The sequence below is a fragment of the Notolepis coatsorum genome, assembly GCF_963971535.1.
Source record: "Notolepis coatsorum genome assembly, chromosome: 4".
Lineage (NCBI taxonomy): Eukaryota > Metazoa > Chordata > Actinopteri > Aulopiformes > Paralepididae > Notolepis > Notolepis coatsorum.
This window is the reverse complement of record NC_140168.1, coordinates 68615414-68640991: the sequence shown is the minus strand read 5'-3', so window position 1 is coordinate 68640991 and position 25578 is coordinate 68615414. Positions and strand designations below refer to the sequence as shown.

The 25578-nt window shown below is 43.5% G+C and overlaps 1 protein-coding gene across 1 annotated transcript in view; it reads left to right on the top strand.

Moving 5' to 3' along the window:
* Positions 1 to 914: 914 nt before the first annotated feature.
* ints3 (integrator complex subunit 3) overlaps positions 915 to 25578 on the top strand; it is a 120786-nt gene continuing 96122 nt past the window's right edge. Inside the window, exons 1-9 of the mRNA XM_084312721.1 lie at positions 915 to 1194; positions 6547 to 6630; positions 7256 to 7339; positions 7881 to 7994; positions 9119 to 9203; positions 9429 to 9495; positions 10056 to 10197; positions 24203 to 24332; positions 25282 to 25379. Of these exons, the coding sequence (XP_084168847.1) occupies positions 1111 to 1194; positions 6547 to 6630; positions 7256 to 7339; positions 7881 to 7994; positions 9119 to 9203; positions 9429 to 9495; positions 10056 to 10197; positions 24203 to 24332; positions 25282 to 25379 (888 nt within the window). The 5' untranslated portion in view covers positions 915 to 1110. The remainder of the gene's footprint in view (positions 1195 to 6546; positions 6631 to 7255; positions 7340 to 7880; positions 7995 to 9118; positions 9204 to 9428; positions 9496 to 10055; positions 10198 to 24202; positions 24333 to 25281; positions 25380 to 25578) is intronic.

The window sequence follows — 25578 nt, the reverse complement described above, 5'->3', positions numbered from 1 at the left end:
ATATAAAAGACATTGATTGATTGATTGAAAACTTTATTAACAGATTGCAGAATGGGTACAGTACAGTACAGCTCAATACATACAATTGTTAAGGGGATGCAGACCAGAGAAAGACTTTCGTCTTGTTTACATCAGGGTCCCCCATTTTCAATTCATCGTAACATATATGACATACATGACATACAGATAGACAGTACTGCTACATCTATACATTTATGACATACCAGATTTGCAATTACAGTACTGTTTGTGATACAAAAAGAGTCCAGAAAAAAGAGTATATACATTTGACGTAGAAACTGTACATTGGATTGGGTAGGTGGGGGTGGGGGGGGGACTGTACATTGGAGGTGGTTGGGTGGGGGGGGGGGGTTGGGTAGGAGTGGTGGGTGGGGGACACTGTACAACTGTACAAACAAAACTGTACATTGGATTATTGACAAGACCATACTTGGTAATTTACTGTACATCCAGCTCAGATGACTTATTTATGAACAAATTAAATGTATGAACAAAATGTGATAAATGCATGTGGTCCTCAACGTTGGGGGACCCTGATGTAAACAAGACGAAAGTCTTTCTCTGGTCTGCATCCCCTTAACAATTGTATGTATTGAGCTGTACTGTACTGTACCCATTCTGCAATCTGTTAATAAACTTTTCAATCAATCAATCAATCAGTAGAGTCTACAACACACAAACTCCGGCGATTGGCCACTTCTATCTCCGGGTTTGCTCTACCGCCATTGGCGCACGACTACGTCAATCGACATATTTAAGAAAAGCAATTGGTCGGAAAATCCTCCGAGGCCCCGCCCACCTCCCGTCTCTATTTCCGCTAGGCCACCGTACCCTCCCCGGAAGAGGCAGTTTGGTTGTAGGACACTGTGTGAAACCTAGAGTGAGAGTGAAAGGTAGCCAAAAAATAAGTTTAAAAACACATAGTTTCCGAGTAAAAAAAACGCACAGAGGGGAGTCTCAAGCATTGCTAAGTATACGAGACGCCCACACGATACCAGAAAGGCATTGTTAACACCCCCCGAGAAACCCAGAAAGTCGCAGCCCTTTAGAGCTCCGCGGGGCCAGCCAGGCAGAGCGAGGCGGGAGGTGATGGAGCCTTCACCGGCGAAGGCGAAGCCGCAGGGTCGGCTACTAGTGTCCACCAGTCTGGATGCTAAGGATGAGCTGGAAGAGGTAGGGATATACAGCTATAATTGCACGAACGACATGCAAAGGACTCTACTAATCCACACATACTCGGCCGTTGAATTCCAGTTCGCTAATCATAACAAAAACCGACGCGGATACAAAGAGACACGGAACCATTTTTGTGAACCTGCATGTCTCTCTAGCTCGTAGTTAGCAGCACAAAGGTGTTGTACACGTAGCTAACGTCATGGATCAAGTGTGTTATTTTCGTGTATATACGACAGTGGGGGGGCTTTGTGGTTGAAGTAGCAACGGTGTGCTTTTTTGCAGACGTGATAGCTGGTTAAAAGTCACAGCTAGCTAGCCAGTTAGCATAGTAGCATGCTAGCTATACGTAAACATATGGATGGGGACACAACAGCGATGCACATGCGCAGTGCTCATCCTTCACATGTCAAAAAAAAGAGTGTGAATGAATGAATGAAAACTTTATTTAACAGATTGCAGAATGGGTACAATACAGTACGGCTCAATACATACAATTGTTAAGGGGATGCAGACCTGAGAAAGACGTTTGTCTTGTTTCCATCAGGGTCCCCCATTTTCAATTCATATAGACATTTATGACATACACAACATACATGACATTTATGGCATAGGGACATATAGGTATTTAGTACTGATACATTTGTGACATAAACGGTATTCAAATATACAGTACTGTTACCCCTAGATCCTGACAGAGTATATACATATGATGGGGAGGGGACTGTACATTAGGAGGGGGTGGGTGGGTGGGAGAGAAATATACATACGGCGGGGAGGGAATATATACATGCGGTGGGGAGGAGACTGTCTATTAGGAGGTGGTAGGGGTTTTGGGCATTTACGGTGGCCAGTTTCGAATTGCAGCCTCCCGTAGGTGCTCTTTAAGAGCGGTTTTGAATGTGAGTAGTGATTCAGTGGTTGCTTTGCTACCGTCATTGACTGATTGATTGATTGAAAACTTTATTAACAGATTGCAGAATGGGTACAATACAGTACAGCTCAATACACACAATTGTTAAGGGGATGCAGACCAGAGAAAGACTTTCGTCTTGTTTACATCAGGGTCCCCCATTTTTCAATTCATCAGGAAACTGCTGATTGATTGATTGATTAGTTTGTTAACAGATTGCAGAATGGGTACAGTACAGTACAGCTCAATACATACAATTGTTAAGGGGATGCAGACCAGAGAAAGACTTTCGTCTTGTTTACATCAGGGTCCCCCATTTTCAATTCATCATAACATATGACACACACGACATACATATAGACAGTGTGGCCTTGTGTGGTCAGCCAATAACTACTCGTGTTTATCTCAGAATGGTATTTGCATAAAGTCAGTTGGTTTGAGATCCTGTTGTAGTGTTTATTTGGTGACTTTGTAATTGTTTGATGCTGATACTTTGCTATAGGGTTAGTAATACTAACTACTAACTAATACGATATGCCATTTGGTGCACACCTATTCCAAAGAGCCCACCAGTACCACAACTCAATACTATTTTATTAATATGTGTAACCCTTGTGGAAATGGAACCCCTAACCCTGGCAGAGTTAGTGCCTACTACTGTGTGTTTGTGTGTCCATCATTCGGTCTGTCTGGCATTCTCCTTTAATAAAGGAGGGAGAGATAGAAAGAAAGGGAGGGCGAGAGAGAGAAATAGGACAAATTTGTGAAATAAGAGTGAGAGAATGAAAATGGAGAGGGAGAAGGAGCTGTACAGAGGAAAAAAAGGAGGGAGAGAAAGACAGCAGATGAACAAATGGTAACAAAACAACTAGCACTACTACAGAGATATGGAGAGAGTGACAGAGAGACAGTGTGTGTTTGTACGTGGCACGTGTGTCTTTGGGTTTGTATTTTCCACATTATTTCCCCAATACTGAAACTCTACCAATAGCTTTGTGGAACATGTTAGAATCAAAGTGAAATCAAATCAAGGCCACTTGGTTTTCTCCATTTTGACACAGAACTTGTTTATATTTTTTTTTACCAGTGACTCCAAATGGTAATAGTAAAAGTCTGTACTGTTCAGTCAAACTAATGGTCAAAGTCTGTACTGTTCAGTAAAGCTAATGATCAAAGTCTGTACTGTTCAGTAAAGCTAATGATCAAAGTCTGTACTGTTCAGTAAAGCTAATGGTCAAAGTATGTACTGTTCAGTAAAGCTAATTGTCAAAGTCTGTACTGTTCAGTAAAACGAATGGTCAAAGTCTGTACTGTTTAGTAACACTAATGGTCAAAGTCTGTACTGTAATGGTCAAAGTCTGTACTGTTCAATCAAACTAATGGTCAAAGTCTGTACTGTATTGGTCAAAGTATGTACTGTTCAGTCAAACTAATGGTCAAAGTATGTACTATTTACAGTAAAGCTAATGGTCAAAGTCTGTACTGTTCAGTCAGACTAAGAGGTCGGACCAGTGCTTTCTTATGGGATGGACGGTACCTAAAAGTGTAGTAGGGAACTAGGGATGCATGTACTCATGAAGAAATTCTTAGTCGACCAATAGTCACAGATTTTCTTAACTAATCGATTAGCCTAGTTGATTTAATTGACGAATATGATTGTGTCTCCCTCATGCAGAAGGACTTCTTTAAATGTAGTGCTTAACAGATATATGCTTATGATCGTTCAGGGTATAACCCATTCAGCATGGGGGGAAAAAGCATTACAAATGTATAATTGACTAATGCGCTTGGTATACCTGCTTTTAAATATGCACGCTCCTACATTCCTTTGGAGCACACTTTGTGCACATCCTCAGAAATTAACGCTACATGTCCGAAAGATGCAATGAAGCGCGTCAACAGTGGGGGCAGTGTGGATGTTTATTATATGGATCTCCTTTCGCTTTTATATGCATATGCCCCACCTAGATAGCACTCTAGTCGCATTTTAGTATAAGTATTACTCCTGTAATTTCTACTTCTGCTTTGTGTTTTAACCTTGTAATTGTACCATGCATTCCTGGTTTTATGTATTGTTCTGGTTTCATGGTTATGTATTTGTTTTTGTGGTTCTATGTATCGTATTTTTGGTTTTATATGTGGTTTTATGTGTGGACTACCAATGGAAATTTGCCTCGGCTAATTCGGGCTTATTTCCATCAATGTTTTATTGCAAAATGCTGAATGTTCATTAATATACATTGTCCCTTACAAATAAACGAATAATTAAAAAATTAGTCCACACCCATGGGTGAAAGACTACTCTTCCTGGGGTCCGAACACATAACTTAAAACATAACAAGTAATAACAAAACAATAGAAACATAAAAAACTCTTTAGCTTGAGTACATTCTCAATATCTGCAAAAACACAAATAGGGCCTAAAATAAAAAATAGTTTGGTTCCGGTTGCCGACCGACCCTGCCGATTTAGGTGTGACCCAATTTATTTTATGAGTTTAAAAAAATTAATATATATATTTTTTAAATTTTCTTTTATTATAATTTTTTTTACAATAAAGTTTCATAAAAATCTTTCATCAAACCTTTAGTATTATGGATATTAAACATGCTGGCAGAGTACATGCATCCATGTTGTCGTGAACATTTTAATTAAATAAAGAAATTCCCTATCCATACTAGTCGCTGTGAATTTTTTTTTTTTAATAATAATAAATTCCCTACCTACCTACTCTTTTATGCCTGGTCTCCAACCACAAATACAATACTAACTATAACTAAATAAATCAATAACCCAACCCAACTGTATTTCATTATTCATAACAGCAGTTTTTAACTTTTTCTTGAAAGTAAATTTTAAGCTGATAATAGTTATATTCTCAGGTATACAATTCAGTATGCAGCAGCTCGATACATTATGGTTCTCTTAAGTGCATACATTTGTTCTAGAGTAAAATGAAGACCCAAGAGGCGTGTCTGGTGACATAGCCATGTCTAGTAGTTGTAGTTCTGACCACAAAGACTCAGGTTTACCAACTTTACAAATATTAAACAAAAATGTTACAGGGCTGCATGCCAGCCTCTGATCCACTCTCAGCCAAGACAGAGCGGTATGCATTCCCTCAAAACTGTGACAGGCTAAACGCTAAAACTTGACATAGAAAGCTGGAACCCCCCCCCCCCCCCCAAAAAACGGGTCCAAGACCCTTTTCTGCCGTGATCTCAACATGTTGCCATGTTTTATCTTTATGTTGTCAAGTTAGACCGCGCTCACAAGTTCTCACACAGCAATCCCATAAAGTTCAGCATATCAAAAAGCAGGGTAGCCGGACCAGCACTCTCAGTTTCAATGTTTTTAATGGCAGCCTGAATATATAGCAGACATGTTTCGGACAATGTCCTTCTTCAGTGATATGGCTAGCAAGAAGGACATTGTCCGAAACATGTCTGCTATATATTCAGGCTGCCATTAAAAACATTGAAACTGAGAGTGCTGGTCCGGCTACCCTGCTTTTTGATATACTTATCTTTATGTTGCAAATCTGGATAGTGGATAATTCACAAGGCGGCGGAAGATATTATTCTTCTATATAATAAGTCTATGTGTCGGCCAGGGAGGATTCTGCCCTAATCTACCCCTAGTGGATAGACTTTTCAATCTTCCAGGTATGCGCAAAATACATAGGCATGTATGTGAACAATGCCACTCACAGTCACAATGCAACTGCTTGTCTAATGTCTACTCGAACGCATGGTTATTATAAGCAAGTATACTGAGACCCTACGGAGGGACAACCCTAAAGTTTAGTTGTACTCTGAATGTGTATCAACTAGGGCTGACCCCCATTAGTCGAATAGTCGACTAATCGATCGAAAGGAGCCGTAGTCGACTGCCAACCTCTTAGTCGAATGCAATTTTTTTTTTATACTTTTTTTTTATTTATATAAATCATTCTTTCCAAAAGCAAAGAGGCCTAGAAGCGTGGCTAACGCTAATGGCATGCATACCAGAGGCTAACTGCCTAAGAAAACAGGCACAGAGGCACTGAACGAGGATTTCACCCATCTAATGAACACACTAGACTAGACAAATATCAAGATGTATCCATCAGTGGACCAATTGCATGCTTTTGCAGAGAACAAGAAGCCTTCCGTCGACTCCTTCAGACATTAAGCACCCCCACAGCCCAAATGGAACGAAAAAAATATTATACTTTAAAAAAAAAATTATAGTCGACTATCGGCTAATTTCGGCGACTACAAATCGACTATACAAATCGTTAGTCGGGGACAGCCCTAGTATCAACTATCAAGTGCATCCTTATTAGTTACAGTCCTTCCACAAAGGGAATATGTGCAGATAACAGATGGCGCTACAGTATGATTGAGTGTTGTGTGGGCGTGTCTTAACTTCCTCCTCCTCTCTCCTGCCCTCCGCAGCGGTTGGAGAGGTGTGTGGGTATCGTCCAGTCGCTGACCAATGGGCTGTCGGAGCGTGAGGCTAACGATGCCCTCACAGCTAACGTGAGTGTTTCATCCACAACATTACACCACAACATTACACCACAACATTACACCACAACATTACAACACAACATTGCACCACAACATTACAACATAACATTACAACACAACAATACACCATTGCACCACAACACAGAAACATTACACAATCCCAACGCAAGTTACGCAACATATATATATATATCAGTCAACCACTAAGGAATCTGATATGTATTGTATTGCTAGCTCCTTGCCAATACCTGTGACCAAGCAAATTAAGACTAATACATTTGCAACCGGAAGCAGAGATATGTTTACGCTGGCTGTGAGATGGAACAATCCTATCAGTTTAACAGCTGCATCAAATCCAACAAGTTTAACAGTTGCATCAAATCCTACCAGTTTAACAGCTGCATCAAATCCTACCAGTTTAACAGCTGTATCAAATCCTACCAGTTTAACACCTGCATCTCCTCTAATCAATCTCTTCTCTCTCCTCCTCCCCTCCCTCTTTTCTCTCCCGCCCCCTCTTGTCTCTCTTCCTCCTCATCTCCCTCTTCTCTCCTCTTTTCCTCTCTCCTCTTCCTCCTCTCTTCTTCTCCTCTCTTCTCTCCCCCGTCCATCTCCCCTCCTCTCCTGTGTATAGGTGTGTAAAGGGCAGCAGCAGCATGAAGAGGTGTGTCTGGGTCTGTTCGCCCTGGCCCTCACAGAGCCCACCCAGGCACAGAGGGTAAGATACCTTATTATTATTATTATTATTATTATTATTATTATTATTATTATTATTATTATTATTATTATTATTATTATTATTATTATTATTATTATTATTATTATTATTATTATTATTATTATTATTATTATACCCTGGCCCTCACAGAGCCTACCTAGGCACAGAGGGTAAGATATCTCCATTATTATTCACCCTGGCCCTCACAGAGCCCACCCAGGCACAGATTGTAAGATACTTCCATCATAATCACCATCATTATTATTGTTATTATTATAATAGACATCACCATCATTATTATTATTATTATTATTATTATTATTATTATTATTATAGACATCATCATTATTATAGGCATCATTATTATTATAGACATCCTCATCATCACCACGACCACCACCACATCTACTTGACTATGATTGTATTAATGTCCCTTTCTCCCATCCCTTCTCTTACTCCCTCCTTTCTTCCCCTCTCCTCTCTCTTCCTCTCTCTCTCATTCTCACTCTCACTCTCTCTCTCACTCTCTTGCTCGCTCCAGTGTTACAGAGACCTGCAGCTGGTCAACAGAGATGGAATGAATGTGTTATTGGTGAAGATCAACCAGATTCTCATGGAGAAGTTCCTCAAACTCCACGACGTCCCTCGAACACAGGTTAGTAGAAAGATGTACAAAAGGCTTGTTAATACTGGCTTCTCTCAACATACTGTGGGTTGGTTTGCTAACTACCATAACACTTTCAGCGCCAGAGGTCGCTGTGGGCCTTGTGGCCGTGTGTGCCAGCGCTTTAATGAATGTGGATACATGCCGGTGTTTGCAGGGCTAAAACTATATTAAATATCATAGCTATGGATATAAAACTATTGCCCATTTGACATAGAGTATCTATCGTTCAATTTGTGAAAAAGAAATAATTTATATATATTAATTAATTATATTAATTCCCGTTTTATACCGTGGTGAATATGAGTATAGTTTTAGAGTAATTCTGTGTAATCCCAGGAAACGCCGCTATGCAGCGGTTAGTGCATTTCACTAGAAACCGTGGCATTCCTCGCCTGGATCAACAATCAATCTGAAATCAACGCTATATTATCGGTATTATGTTTCATCATGCATGCATGCAAGGGGGTGGGGGGTTCTATGCTTCGATCGTCACCAACGGCATATGTTGTGGAGTAACGTTACAGTAATACTTTCGGATCACAATGAAGGCTCAGATCAACGCAAGATTGATACCATATAGCCCTTACCTTGACTAGGATGTACTGCAAAAAGAATATTCCAATTATCTGATCGCCATTCCAAGTATTGATGTCGATCATGTTGCCAAAATAATCCACCAAAGAACATGAATCGGGAGTACTTGATTATCCTCAATCCATGCATTATAACCGCTCGCCATGCCTGACTAGGAAAACCCGGACAGGACTTTTTAGATCGACGTACAGGCCAAGCCAGAGAGTTTCCAAGGATGTGCAATACCGGCCGCAAGGCATTAGGCGGCGGAATTGGACGTTTGCGATCTCAGACACATTCTCAATGATAACATCAGGCTCCCTCGATGGATTATGAATGGAAATAGCGAATAAAAGAAATAACGACCAAAACCCGACTTTTCTCGGGTTTGGCGCTCAAGCGATGGCGAGTTAACCCGACTTATCTCGGGTCTGGCGTCCAATGTGTTAAAGACAGGACTCAGTCTACCCAGTTTTAAAGGTCTGACCTCTCTCTCTCTCTCCCTCTCCCTCTCCCTCTCCCCCCCCCCCCCTCCATAGCTGGTCTGGGTGATCAGAGAGCTGGTGAAGAGTGGACTCGTAGGAGCTGATGGAGTTCTGATGACGCTGATGAAACAGATTGCAGGTCAGCCACACACACACCAATTTCACCAACACACTCGCTATCTCTCCAAAGTGGAGGCATTTATTTGGAGAGGCATTTGTATGAGAAATTATATATATACATTAAAAACGGAATTGTATCCAATCTCACCCCTCAAGGGTTCAGTGTTAATCTCATGCTGTCTGTTATTGTGTCAGGATTCATTTTTTCTTTGTGTCTGCATCTCCCTGTTGCTGCTGTGTGCAGGTGGAGACATCTCCAATAAGAACTTGTGGCTGGCTGAGAATGTTCTGGACATCCTGGTGGATCAGAAGTAGGTTTCATCCAACAAGTTAAATTAATCTTTATCTGCGTACATGTATACAACAATTTCAACTAGACTTATTTTATATACGTAGTTACGTACATGTATACAACAATTTCAACTAGACTTATTTTATATACGTACATGTATACAACAATTTCAACTAGACATATTTTATATATGTACATGTATACAACAAGTTAAACTAGACTTATTTCATATACGTACATGTATACAACAAGTTAAACTAGATTTACTTTATATACGTTGTATGTATATTTTGTCTCTTTAACTGTCCCTCTATCGCTCCTCCTTCTGTGTCTCTCCCTCTCACTCTGTCTCTCTGTCGCTCTTTCTCTGTCTGTCTCTCTCTCTGTCTCACTCTTTTTCTGCTGTCTCTCTCTGTGTCTCTCTCTCTCTCTCTCTGTCTCTCACTCTGTCTCACTCTCTGTCTCACTCTCTGTGTCTTCTCTCTCTCTCTCTCTCTCTCTCTCTCTCTCTCTCTCTCTCTCTCTCTCTCTCTCTCTCTCTCTCTCTCTCTCTCTCTCTCTCTCTCTCTCACTCTCCAGAGAGTGGGTATTGAAGAGTGGGATGTTGATAGCGATGTCTGTCTACACATACCTGCGTCTCATCGTGGACCATGGCACCCCCACCCTGCTGCCCCTCAGACAGAAAGAAGTGGACTACTGTATCTCCATGTTGAGAGAAAAGGTAAGGGGTTATAGACTACTGTATCTCCATGTTGAGAGAAAAGGTAAGGGGTTATAGACTAAAGCTAAGGGATTATAGACTAGATCAGTGGTTCCCAAAGTCGGGGTCGCGACCCAAAGGTGGGCCGCGAGCAGCCACGGGTGGGCCGCGAGATGATTTAATTTTTTTTTTTTTTTTGTCAGGTCACTGAACTTAGAAGCAGGCCATGACAGTGTTTCTAGTTGTATTCTAAAATTATATTCTATTGTATTCTAAAATGTGACTATATGGTTTTATATTAACTTAATAAATAAACAAAAACGAAAAATCTACTTATTTCAATGAACATTTCAAACTAAATAACAGATTATGCACATAAAACGCTGAAAACAACCGAAGCAACAATAGTATTTTAATGAGGCTATGATTATTATCATTATTATTTTGCAACAAGTTAGCCCTCTCATAAATAGCACATATAAATGAATAACTAACTTGAACTAACTTAATAGGATTGAAGTGATATTTAGCTTAAAAAATCGGTCGCCTGGCAAAAAAAAAGAAAAAAAAAGCCCGACGATGTGCATTGGGCCGCGGCTCTCTGACGCCTTATTTTCTGGGCCCTGGCCTGAAAAGTTTGGGAACCCCTGGACTAGATTATAGACTATAGACTAGGGTTCCCACGGTACCTGGAAAACATGGAATACACTTTTTCATTTTCTAAGTATGGAAAAGTCATGGAAACTGAGCAAAAGTGAACACTTACATGGAAATAGAAACAGTTGTCCTGGAACATTTTATTGGATGATGTGTAAAATAGTAATAAAATGAAACTATTGAGCACAAAATTAAGATTAGTTTATAAAAACCCTTTACATGTGAACATTTACAATTATCTACAATTACTGTAGATAGAAATGGATGATCCCATGTTGTAGAGCATGCTCTTAGCATCCTATATGGTATATTGGATGTTGGAATTTGATGCAGGCAACTTGGTGATATGGACTTTAAAAGTATAGTTTCGGATTGGTGGACTTCAGGAATAATAACGTTACTCGCAATCTCAATAGAAGGGTCAAATACATGCATTTTCCAGCCAACACGGGAGCCTTGACATCTACAGTGAAACTTCTTATGCAAGTTTATCCTCAAATGTAAGTACTGTAGCTGTGTTTTAACTGTGTGGTAAACCTGAGTTTATCAACGTTAGTTAGTAAGCAGTGCAATCTTGCTAACTAGCTAGCAACTTGAGTTTGAGTTTGTTTTGCATTTGGATTTTGTTAACACTATGGGTGCCATGGGTTAAATTCATTATATACCATAGGTTGCCGGCTCTATTTGTCTATGGAGAAGTACCCCTTCTTTGCATGGCCATAACTTTTAAAATTCTATTGCTACATTGCCATTATTAGGGCCCATTCAAAGTCCTATATGTATTGTTCATTGTGTAGCAACGTTAAACTTTTTCATTCACATATTCATAGTAAAGTATGGTCTAATGCAGGGGTTCCCAAACTTTTCAGGCCAGGGCCCAGAAAATAAGGCGTCAGAGAGCCGCGGCCCAATGGACATCGTCAGGCTTTTTTTTTTTTTTTTTTTTGCCAGGTGACCGATTTTTTAAGCCAAATATCACTTCAATCCTATTAAGTTAGTTCAAGTTAGTTATTCATTTATATGTGCTATTTATGAGAGGGCTAACTTGTTGCAAAATAATAATGATAATAATAATAGCCTCATTAAAATACTATTGTTGCTTCGGTTGTTTTCAGCGTTTTATGTGCATAATCTGTTATTTAGTTTGAAATGTTCGTTGAAATAAGAAGATTTTTCGTTTTTGTTTATTTATTAAGTTAATATAAAACCTTTGCATTGTATCTTTGCATGTCAACTAATAAAGAAACTTGTCAAACTTGTCAAAACTTGTCAAACCATATAGTCACATTTTAGAATACAATAGAATAGAATTTTAGAATACAACTAGAAACACTGTCCTGGCCTGCTTCTAAGTTCAGTGGCCTGACAAAAAAAAAAAAAAAATATAAAAAAATAAAAATATATTTTTTTTCTTTTTTTAATCATCTCGCGGCCCACCCGTGGCTGCTCGCGGCCCACCTTTGGGTCGCGACCCCGACTTTGGGAACCACTGGTCTAATGTATAAGTATGTTTTCATCTCTTTCTGCAGCTTTCTCCAGAACGTGATCTATAGCCCCAAATGCATTATATTGATGATGAAATACAGTTTGATGGCAATCGGGGCGATATAAAAAATTTCAATTGGACGTACTTCTAGAATGATCTACGTATGATCTGATGATGACCGGATGGGCGGGGGGTCGTTTATAATTCCGTGGGCAGCGTTAGATGATTCATCCAGAGTGGGTCATATGTTCATCATAACAGTTTATATGGAACACGTTCAAGAATAACGCTGAATCTCACCGGATCTTCCTCGCGCCGTTGGACGATCAGCGTGGTGTAGACCGTTTTCGATTATGGGATGTTTATCCTGATGAACCATTTCCAGCTTGTATAATACTATATACGTCCAAATCATGTTGTTTATCGAGTTATTGGCAATGGATCGCTATTATATTGTGACGAGCGAGTGCCGGCAGCCAAACCGAGTGCCCGGAAGTAATATGGCCGACCAGCACAACCTCCATAGCACTTCCTGTTTGGCGATTGCGCCGATCGGCCACCAGATGGCGCTCCTGAACCGCCAGAGAGCTCAGTGGGTCCTCCTGGTGGATCTCAGGCCAGCGGAGGGGAAATATGAATCCGATCGCAGATTTTTGAAATATTGATATTAAAGACGCTGTACAGCGTCCTTCGGCAACTTGAGCATGGCCGGGAATGACGCTGTAAAGCGTTTCCCGGCAGTCAAAGTGTTAATGATGCAAGCACATGGAGTGCATTGCTAGCTAACTACCCATACATTTACACATTAGGCTGTGACATTACTTCTATACTAGTTGACATGAATAGTCTAGCCTCAGAACGATGACAGATTACAAAGGCACCTCCCTCAAGCTGAACAGTGACATCTCCTTAGCAAATGATCTCAATACCTTCTATGCGAGGTTTGAGGCTGTGAATAACAACACCAGCCTACAAACCACTGCACTGCTGATGGAGACTCAGTGTTCAGGATAACAGAACATGAGGTGAGGAGGACCTTTAAGAAAGTGAATATCAGGAAGGCAGCAGGACCGGACGGCATCCCCGGCCGCGTCCTAAAAGTCTGTGCCGACCAACTGGCCCCGGTATCCACTGACATAGTTAACCTGTCCTTAGAACAGGCTGTCATCCCCACCTGTCTGAAGAAGTCCACTATTATCCCTGTACCCAAAAAATCCAAGCCTGCTTGCCTCAACGACTACCGCCCTGTAGCTCTCACCTCCATAGCCATGAAGTGCTTTGAGAAGCTAGTGAAGGGCTACATCTGTTCCTCCCTCCCCATCAACCTGGACCCCCTGCAATTTGCATATCGCCCCAACAGGTCCACGGATAGCCCATGTGCTGCACACAGCAGCATCACACCTGGACAAGAGGCAGGGGAACTATGTGAGAATGCTGTTCATCGACTACAGCTCAGCATTCAATACCATAGTCCCCTCCAAACTCATAGCCAAGCTCAGGGACCTGGGCTTAAACTATGACCTCTGCCAGTGGGTCTTGGACTTCCTGACGGGTAGACCCCAGGTGGTGAGGGCAGGCAACTGCACCTCCTCATCCATCACGCTCAACATAGGGGCCCCCCAGTAGGCTTGGGCGGTATGACGGTATTATGGTATACCAGGATATTTCGAGATCCCGCCGGTATGATTCTCAATACCGTGACGTCACAGACTGCTATTACACTGACACGGAGTTGATTGTAGTGCACAGCACGCGCCAGCAGAGGGTTACGTGGCTATGGTTCCGGGAGCTAACGTTGATACCTGGCTGGTGTCATATTGAGAGAGGACGCGACCCTGGTCAGACGCCTCTGGTTTTAGCTCCGCAACGATGTACACACTTTTAGCTATTATGTTTGTTTTTTCTACTTTTTTATTTAAAGCAACACTGGCGGGTACGTCATACGACCGTCAGACACTTATGGACCTGAACCCCGGGCTCAAAGAGGAGTTTGGAGACACTTTTGACCTAGAATGGCCAGCAGAAATCAGACGGGAGAATGGCGGCAAGGAAAAGAACAAAGGCTACGGCAGGAGGAGACACAGAGGGAGACGTGGAGGTATTAGACTGAGACTAAAAAGAGCTGCTTACCGCCCAGCAATTCCATCCATCTTTCTGGCGAATGCCCGTTCGTTGGAGGGTAGGATGGATGACCTAAGGGCGAGGGTCCGGTTCCAACGGGAGATGAGAGACATCAACATCATGTGTCTCACGGAGACATGGCTCACGTCGGCGACTCCGGACAAAAGCATTTCTCCCTCGGACGCCTTCACAGTATTACGTGCAGATCGAACCGCTGCCTCAGGAAAGAGCATCGGCGGCGGGGTCTGCCTCCTCACGAACAATTCCTGGGTTAATCCCGAAGGGGTGCAAGTTCTCTCGAACTCGTGTTCCCCGGACATGGAGCACCTTTCTATCCTGTGTCGTCCGTTTCACCTCCCGAGGGAGTTCACCGCGGTCATCATGACCGCCGTATATATTCCCCCACACGCGAATACGGGCAAAGCGCTGGGAGAACTACACGATAACCTCAACAGACACCAGATCAAACATCCAGACGCAGCGATGGTAGTGGCCGGCGATTTCAACCAGGCAAACCTGAAGAAAGTGATGCCGTCCTTTTTTCAGCACATCGCTTGCTCCACCAGAGGGAAAAACACACTCGACCACTGTTATTCCCCGTTCAGAGCCGGCTACAAGGCAGTAGCCGCTCCGCCATTAACGGGGTCCTCAAGCTCGAGCGATCACGACTCCATCTTGCTATTTCCGGCATATCAGCAAAGATCACGTGACGCCGTCGTGTCACGTGAGACAAAGAAGTGGACCGACGAATCAGAGGCCACGCTCCAGGACGTGTTTACAGATACGGATTGGGATATGTTCAAAGGAAGCGCCAGTGACGTCAGCGAGCTCGCAGACACAGTGGTGAGCTACATAATAACAATAGCTGATGGTATTGTCCCCAGGAAAACGGTGCAGGTTTTCCCAAACCAGAAACCGTGGGTGGACAGCACTATTAGACCAGCTCTGAACTCTCGCACCACCGCTTACAACCTGGGTAGAGAGTCAGGAAACATGGAGGAGTATAAGGCTTCAGTCTATACTCTACGCAAGGCTGTTAAACTTGCTAAGAGGACATATGCTGACAAACTGGAGACACAAATGGCACAAAACGACACAAGAGGATTATGGCAGGGACTGAAGACAATAACTGACTATAAAGTCAGCGCCCCCTCAATGGGGAGCGACGACGCCTCCCTCGCGGACAAGCTCAACACCTTCTACGCTCGGTTTGGTGTAGACAGTGGCGCTGCTGGCTCTCCGGCTAGTGACGTCCCTGGCGCGCCGGCTGTTGTGGAGGGGGGGGGGCAACCGCGGGGGGGCGGGGACGCTCTCTCGTTGTCGGAACACAGTGTGAGAAGAGCATTTATGCAGGTGAACACCAGGAAGGCTGCTGGCCCAGATGGCATAACAGGACGCATACTCAAGTCCTGTGCCAACCAGCTGGCCCCAGTGTTCACCGCCATATTTAATCAATCCCTGGCGGAGTCAGTGGTGCCTGCCTGCTTCAAGATGTCTACCATCATCCCTGTACCGAAGAAACCCTCCCCAACATGTCCAAATGACTACAGACCGGTGGCACTCACCTCTGTGGTCATGAAATGTTTCGAGAGGCTGGTCAAGGACCACATTTGTGCCTCCCTCCCCAGTGATATGGACCCTATGCAATTTGCATACAGGACAAACAGGTCCACCGACGACGCGGTCTCCCAGGTACTGCACAGCACCCTCTCGCACCTTGACCGTCAGAAGGGGGGCTATGTGAGACTGTTGTTCATTGACTAGAGCTCAGCGTTCAACACCATAGTCCCCACCAGACTGGTGGACAAGCTGATCGAGCTAGGTCTGAGCTCCGCCCTGAGCGCCTGGGTACTGGACTTTCTGAGCGAAAGACCCCAGGCGGTCAGTACCTGGGGGTCCACATCTCAGAGGACCTGACATGGTCAACACACATAGACACAGTAGTAAAGAAGGCGAAACAGCGCCTCTACCACCTGAGACAGTTAAGGAAGTTCAGAGTATCGGGGAAGATACTCCAGTCCTTCTACTCAGGAGCTGTAGAGAGCATCCTGACCGGAAACATCACTGCCTGGTATGGAAACAGCACGGCACAGGACAAGAAGGCCCTACAGAGAGTGGTGCGCTCAGCCGAGCGTACCACCGGTATTGCACTACCCCCCCTGCAGGTTCTATACAACAAGAGGTGCAAATCCAGAGCCTGCAGGATAATGAAAGACCCTCACCACCCCAATAACAGCCTGTTCCAGCTGCTGAGGTCAGGCAGACGCCTGCGAACCCCAGCTACTAGGACAGAGCGGCTTAGGCTCAGCTTCTTCCCCCAGGCCATCAGAGCCCTGAACAATGAACATTGAGTGCTCAGAACATTGAACTATCCACACACAAGCACACATGAACACACACACGACACGCACGCTGTGCACGCTCACACACGAGCAGCCACTTAACACTTTAACATGAGCGGGCACACACTCATGTCGCACACACGCACACTTATGGCCAAAAGGAAAGGACACTTTAAATTAGAATAACAGGAACAGTGTATTGCACTACCAAAGCTAACTAGCATGTCCCATATGCTCTGTAAATAACTATGTACAGATACCGAGATGTCACTCCATGTTACCTGTTACCTGTTCACTGCACAATGTTGTTTTTTTATTTTTTGATTCTATTATATGTTGTACCACTGTATTGCACATCGTTGCGGGCGAGACCACCCGCATTTCATTGTATACCTGTATGCCGTGACAATTAAAACTCTTGACTTGACTTGACTTGACTTGGTGCTAACTAACTAGCTATCGTTCCGGGAGATAACGTTGATACCTGGCTGGTGCTAACTAACTAGCTATCATTCCGGGAGCTAACGTTGATACCTGGCTGGTGCTAACTAACTAGCTATCGTTCCGGGAGCTAACGTTGATACCTGGCTGGTGCTAACTAACTAGCTATCGTTCCGGGAGCTAACGTTGATACCTGGCTGGTGCTAACTAACTAGCTATCGTTCCGGGAGCTAACGTTGATACCTGGCTGGTGCGAACTAACTAGCTATCGTTCCGGGAGCTAACGTTGATACCTGGCTGGTGCTAACTAACTAGCTATCGTTCTGTGATTTGTTTACTTGGTAACACGGGTTGCTAAGGAATTTAGGTTCGAGGTTGAAGAAAGTGCACTTTTAGGTTGAAAGAACGGCCCTAATGTCAACATGTTTCAATATAAGCGTTATGTATGGTGATAACGAGTATATACCCCCCCCCGCTGATGAAAATGAAAGTCATACCAAGATGGCGCTGCTAAGACCGGCTGCCTCTCTGTGCGCTCCGTCGCGACTGTGCTTACTTTTGTTAATATTTATAGTATTAAGAGTTTTGTTTGTACCAACTGTAGGTGCATTTAATGTGTATGACCGTCAGTCACTCATAGACATTGGATTACGGGAAATTTACCAACTGGATTGCTCTCTGGATCAGCTCTCCGAACAACAACAATGGCCTGCTGAGATCTTGAGCACATCAGGACCATACCTCGGCCCACGGAACAACAAAGGATCCAGGCGACGAGGAAGGAGAGCTGGTGTCCGAAACAGACTGCGAGCCAGGCGGCACAGAACGCCACTGCCCAGTATATTGCTAGCCAATGTACAATCAATAGACAATAAACTGGACGACATCAGAGCAAGGATTCAATTCCAAAGAGACGTTAGAGACTGTAACGTTCCCTGCTTCATCGAGAATGCTAAATCACTGCAGCACCCACTTTAGAACACCTAAACACACTTTATATGGTAAAGAATTTGCACTACAACCCATACCTCATTACACCTTACTGTAAATTGTACCTAAATTGTACCTCATCCCATTTCTGCTTTGTACTGTATAGTATATTGTATTGTAACTCAGTTACTTCTACTCTGCATTGTACATTGTATATATGTATATACTGAATACTTTTGTCTACGTACTTGACTTCTATTTTATACTTACTATACTTATTTTATACTTATCTATTTTTATCTAGCACAATCTCTGGAGCAAAACAGATATAAAAGTATTCTGTACTGCGGCTAAGTGGCGCAGTGGGCAAGGCGCTCGCCACTAGTGCAGGAGATGCTGGGTTCGAGCCCAGCTCTCGGCATTGCTACCAGCTTCACAATTGGCAGTGTTAGGGGTAGGGATGCACGATATTGATTTTTTGACACCGATAACTTTATGCTCCTCAAGCCGATACCGATAACCGATATTTATTGTATTATAATATTTTTTTTAACTGTATATATATATATATATATACTTTTATATATATACTATATTTTTTTGTATTTATAAGCTCCGACGTCATCGGTACTGCTATCGGTACTCGAGAAATTATGGAGGTTTTTTTTGAGGAATTTAAACGTCGCAAACTAATCTTGTTGGCCGTTGTCTATATCTCTCCTGCCTCTGTGTCTCTGCCTGCGCGGGGAGCGGGCTGCCTGCTCTCTCCTCTCTTCCCCTCCCACACACACACACACACACTCACTCACACACACACACACCGAGTACAGACAGCTCTGCTCTCATAATGGCGGACAGAACGAAATGTTCAAAAGTCTGGGTCTATTTTACTAAAGTCGATGCTGACAACGCTCGTTGCCACAAGTGCAACAAGACATTTGCCAGTAATGTATAAGCGCTGGTACTTGTCAATGTGGCTGGCAGGGAGATAACGTTAGCTCCGAGTAGAGTAATGGCTGACAATCCGGAGGTAAATAAACGAACGAGAGCTTCTGATTGGTGGTAAGAAGAAGAGGTGGGTGCAAGCCGTGGGACGTAATTGGCAGATCGACTGTCTGTCTCCGAATGTAACGTGACTACGTCACAGCCAAGAAAGGGAGCGCTGGATTTGTGAAAAACTGCCTGTTCCTAAACCACACGCTATCAGTTTTACCACAGTACTGGCAAAACGGGAGGAGGCTATAATAAAAACAAGCGCCCTTCATCCAAATCCACCCACACCGGATTTCTTTTAACCAAAAAATGTATTATATGTTATCGGAGCTATCAATAACGTTATCGAGTTTATTGGGATGACGTCATAATTGCTGATATCGGCCCGATAATTATCGTGCATCCCTAGTTAGGGGTGGGAAAGCTGGTGGGTGGGTCCTGGTCATTGTAAACAGCGACTCCTACAGTTCGGTCGGGGCGCCTGCTCAGCGCGGATAGGATCTAAGTGTGATAGTGTGATCCTTCCACACGTTACACCCTCTCAGTGAGAGTCCGCGCTGCCAGGTGAAAAGAAGCGGTTGATTGGCTACACATGTGTTGGAGGAAGCATGTGATAGCCTCCACTCTCCCAGACCGACCGTAGGGGGTAGCTGCGCAGCGACCAGGAAGGGGATTGGGAATTGGCATAACGACTAACATTGGGATGGGAGAAAAACGGAGGAAAAAAGGAGGGGGGGGAAAGATAAAAAAATAAAAAAAAGTATTCTGTACTTCTGTATGACAACTAATAAAGAAACTTGAACTTGATACATTTTGTAACATTCATTCTTATATCTACTTTTAGCAATTTTGTGATTTTTCGTTTTTTTCTTAAAAAAGATTATACTACTAAATAGGAACATTTGGGGTGAGAATTTTTTTTTAAATCATTGATCATGCCTAGACCGATTCTATACATCTATACTGTTAAGCTAAGCTTACTAGTGGGGGTTGCTGTACTGAGGAACCACAGGGGAACCAGCCTTATGTTTTCCCTTTTAGGTTCATTAGTTTGATTTACAAAAGATTTTACAGAGTAAGAGTAGGCATACTACCCCTTCTACGTAAAACTCATAATCTAATAAGACTAATAATAAAGGAAAGAGGGAGGAGGAAGAGAAGATGGGCGAAGATGAAAGAGGAGGAGAAGAAGAGGAGGATAAGAGAGTAGAGAATGACAGAGGAAAATGGAGAAGAGTAGGAAGAGAAGACAGGAGCGGACACAAGAGGGGAGGTGTGGAGAGAAGAGGACAGGATGAAAGCTTCAGGGGCCTATAGATTATCACTTAATATGGTACCTGGAAAATCAGGAGGTAGCATGGAAAAAAATGTCAAGGCAAGCGTGGGAACCCTGCTACTGTATCTCCATGTTGAGAGGTAAGGGATTATATACTAATGGTAAGGGATTATATACTAATGGTAAGGGATTATAGACTACTGTATCTCCATGTTGAGAGAAAAGGTAAGGGATTATAGACTAAAGGTAAGGTATAGACTAAAGGTAAGGGATCATAGTCTACTCCATGTTGAGAGAAAAGGTAAGGGATTATAGGCTAATGTTATGCGATTATAGTCTAAAGGTAAGGGATTATAGACTAAATGTATGGGATAATAGACTAAAGTTAAGGGATTATAGTCTAAAGCAGGGGTTCTCAAACTTTTTTATACCACAACCCCATTTTATTTAGGAATTTTTTGGCGACCCCACACTTAATGTATCGTGTAATTTCAACGTGGAAATAAGGAATATCAAAATAAAAGCACACGTTTAGAAAATGAAATTACAGCACTATGTTATCAATGAAATTAATGAATATTATCAACAAAAGCAATGGAATTGTTTCTGTATACACATTTATAAAACATGGCATATTTAGCCAAAATATGTTGCCAGAACATGAAAAGAAAATGCGCTCACGTGCGCTTTGGCAGAGATCCGCTTCTACTCTGAAAATCCGCCCTCACAGAGATATGTTGATGCGAAGGGGACACCCTTTATCAGCTCAGCATCACACAACACTGGGTACTTGTTCCGGACTGATATCCAGAACTTTGCGAGGGCCTGTCCAGTGAACTTGACTTTCAGTAGCTCGTCACACGAAAGATCATTGAGCGCCTCCTGCATTCTGTTCCTACAACAAGCCATCAATCTGAGTAAATACCCCCAAATCTCCACTGATTATCCTGGAGTGCCACTAACAGAGTTTCCAGCTCATTATCAGCACATTTCTCTGCCAATGTGTTGTTTTTGTCTGCAAGGAAAATCTGCGCTTCTCCGAGTTAACAAAGGCGAATACTCTGCCACCTCACTTCAGTGTGGTATAGCAGCTGGTTATGCGCAGAGCCCATTTCATCGCGGCCAACCAGCAACGCTTCTGACAACAAACCTATCCATTGCGAGTCCAGGTTACACACAAAAGACCAGACCCCCCTCCCGCGATTATAAATGTGCAGGGTGTAGTGAGATGTGTATTGGAATACGTGTGTCGGCCTCCATTGATGAAGGGGCGAGACATGACAAATACACACAGCTGCCGGCTGGAAAACTCGATCTGAGTTCTTTTTTTTGTTGCCAATGCGTGACCCCACTGTCACCTACCCGCGACCCCACTTTGGATCGTGACCTGTAGTTTGAGAACCGCTGGTCTAAAGGTAAGGGATTATAGACTCAATGTATGGGATTATAGACTAAAGGTAAGGGATTATAGACTAAAGGTAAGAGATTATAGACTAAAGGTAAGGGTTTATGGCGAGGACTACGGACGATAACTGACTACAAAGTCAGCGCCCCCTCAATGGGGAGTGCCGACGCCTCGCGGACCAGCTCAACTCCTTTTACACACGGTTTGGTGCAAACAGTAGAGACGCTAGCTCACCGGCTAACGACGTCACTGATGCGCCGGCCGTCGTGGAGGGGGTGGGGGGGGGGGGGCGGGGGGGGGGGGCACTCATTGACGGAACACAGTGTGAGAATAGCATTTATGCGGGTGAACACCAGAAAGGCAGCTGGCACAGATGGGATAACAGGACGTATACTTAAGTCCTGTGCTAACCAGCTAGCCCCAGTGTTCACCACCATTTTTAATCTATCCCTGGCTGAGTCCGTGGTCCCTGCCTGTTTCAAGGTGTCAGTGTCTACTATAATACCGGTACCAAAGAAATCCTCCCCAACAGGTCTTAATGACTACAGACCGGTGGCACTCACCTCTGTGGTCATGAAATGTTTTGAGAGGCTGGTTAAGGATTACATTTGTGCCTCCCTCCCCAGTGATATGGACCCTATGCAATTTGCATACAGGCCAAACGGGTCCACTGACGATGCGGTCTCCCAAGTACTACACAGCACCCTCTCTCACCTAGACTGCCAGAAGGGGGGCTATGTGAGACTGTTGTTCATTGACTATAGCTCAGCGTTCAACACCATAGTCCCCACCAGACTGGTGGACAAGCTGATTGAGCTGGGTCTGAGCTCCGCTCTGAGCGCCTGGATACTGGACTTTCTGAGTGAAAGGCCCCAGGCGGTCAGGGTGGGGGGTCAGACCTCCAACACCATCACCCTAAGTATCGGGTCCCCCCAGGGCTGTGTTCTGAGCCCCCTGCTGTATTCACTATACACACATGACTGTGTGGCCAAGTTCAGCTCCAACTCCATAGTGAAGTTTGCGGACGACACAGTGGTGGTGGGGCTGATCTCTGACAACGACGAGAAGGCCTACCGGGAGGAGGTTGAGGTACTGGAACTCTGATGTCAGGACAACAGCCTGCTCCTGAACATTGGTAAAACCAAGGAGCTGGTCGTGGATTTTAGGAGAACACAGCAGGGGACACACACACCACTGAGGCTAAACGGGGCTACCGTGGACATGGTGAGCAGCTTCAAGTACCTGGGGGTCCACATCTCAGAGGACCTGACATGGACAACACACATAGACTCAGTCGTAAAGAAGGCGAAGCAGCGCCTCTACCACCTGAGACAGTTGAGGAAGTTCAGAGTATCGGGGAAGATACTCCAGTCCTTCTACTCCGGAGCTGTAGAGAGCATCTTGACTGGAAACATCACTGCCTGGTATGGAAACAGCACGGCACAGGACAAGAAGGCCCTACAGAGAGTGGTGCGCTCAGCTGAGCGTACTACGGGTATTGCACTACCACCCCTGCAGGTCTTATATAACAAGAGGTGCAAATCCAGAGCCTGTAGAATAATGAAAATTCTCACCACTCCAACAACAGCCTGTTCAAGCTGCTGCGGTCAGGCAAACGCCTGCGACCACCAGCAACTAGGACAGAGAGACTTCGGCTCAGCTTCTTCCCCCAGGCCATCAGAGTCTTGAACACTGAACTCTCCACACACAAGCACACATGAGCACACACACAACACACACTGTATACACTCACACACTAGCAGTCACTTTAGCATGAACACACACACACACATGCTGCACACGCTCACACTCAACGGTCACTTTACACAATGAAAAGGTCACTTTAAAAACAAGAACGGGAGTGGTTCTTGTATAGTAAACAGATGGATATAGCAAGCTAGCATAAGGACACATAGTACAACTGTAGATTGTATAGTATAGCATTGTATAGTAGTGTACATAAGACCCAGTGCCTCATCCGTAGCTAACAGTGTATTGCACTATCGCAGGACCTTAGCATGTCTTACCATCCTTTTTGTAAACTTTATGTACATTATACCTCTTATGTCTTATTCTTATTACTTGTATTATTGCACAAATGTCTTATTCTCATCCTATTCTTATTACTTGTATTATTGCACAATCGCTGTGTATGCCGTGACAAATAAAACTCTTGACTTGACTTGACTTGACTTGACTTGGATTATAGAATAAAGGTAATGGACTATAGACTGTTGAATTTATTGTATGTCCATTATTGGCAAACGGATGTGTGAGGCAGTTGAAATGCCAATTAAAAGTGAATGCATAACAACAATTTCTCTTCTCTCTCTGTCTCTGTCTCTGTCTCTGTCTCTGTCTCTGTCTCTGTCTAGTTCATGGAGTGTTTTATAATAGGCAGAGATCTGGTCAGGTTGCTTCAGATCGTAGCCAGGATCCCTGAGATGGAGCTGTTATGGAAAGACCTGCTCCACAACCCAGCAGCCCTCAGCCCTACATTCACTGGTAGGCCCTGGGGAGGTGTGTGTGTGGGAGGGTGTAGCCCTTTTCACACAGAACTCGCAGAATTATAACGATGTGGACTCTCTTCTTTCCCTCCCAGTTTGCCGCCATTGGGTTGTCCTGAACCTAGCAAGGACTATAACTGTGGGCTTTCAGACACAATGTTGTGTTTCTGAGTTGGATAGATGGAGATCAATTGAATAGACACAGTGCAGAAAGAATAGACTCAGCGTGTTCTGAAATAGGTCTCCAAAGACGCACACAATGAAAGCTTTCTCTAGGCTTTTGAAAATATAGGGGATACCTTCGCCTTTTTACGAGTCCAGGGCAGCCAGTTGATGTGAGTTGTGTTTTGATGTGAGTTTTGCATCTTCTCACATTGCATACTATTGCTACATAAAACATGTACCCTATTATTCTTATTATATCGCGTGGTCAGCCTTTATTCATGCGACAACTGATAGTTGGAATAAGCAATAAAACATGTCTCTTATTATTATTTATTATTATTATTATTATTATTAATTATTATTATTATTATTATTATATCATGTGTGCAGATTGGCAAGCTAACCACCACACAATTAACCACATCACCCCCTATCCCACAATGCCAGGATGTCCCTTAGACACAGAAGCTAAGTGCGAAACCACCCCTGCAATTTCACTATACCTGAAGAGGGCAGAATGCCACATAAAATGTTACCCCTTTATTCCATGTTCGTTCCTTTCACACAGAAAGGCATGCCGGCATAATGGGGCATGATTCCTGGCTTTAATGGGCAGTGTGAAAAGGGTTGTGTGCGTGTTTCATAGATTGTATGTACTTTTTGGTTTGTTGTGTTGTGTTTGTCTATGACTTGTCTACGTTGCTGTCTTTGTGTGTGTGTTAACTGTAAACAAGTACATCTCTCTCTCTCTCTGTCTCTGTCTCTGTCTCTCTCTCTCTCAGGTTTATTGCAGCTGTTGACCGCTCGTACCTCTAGAAAGTTCCTTGCCTGTCGTCTCACACCTGATATGGAGACCAAGTTGCTTTTCATGACCTCCAGGGTAATACATGATACATACATACATACATACATACATACATACATACATACATACATACATACATACATACATACATACATACATACATACATACATACATACTGTACAGACAGTAGTAGTAGATACATGGAGGCCTTCCACAGAATGTCTTCATCTTCCAACATGGCTGCCTGTAACCACTGGTAACCACTTTCAAAAG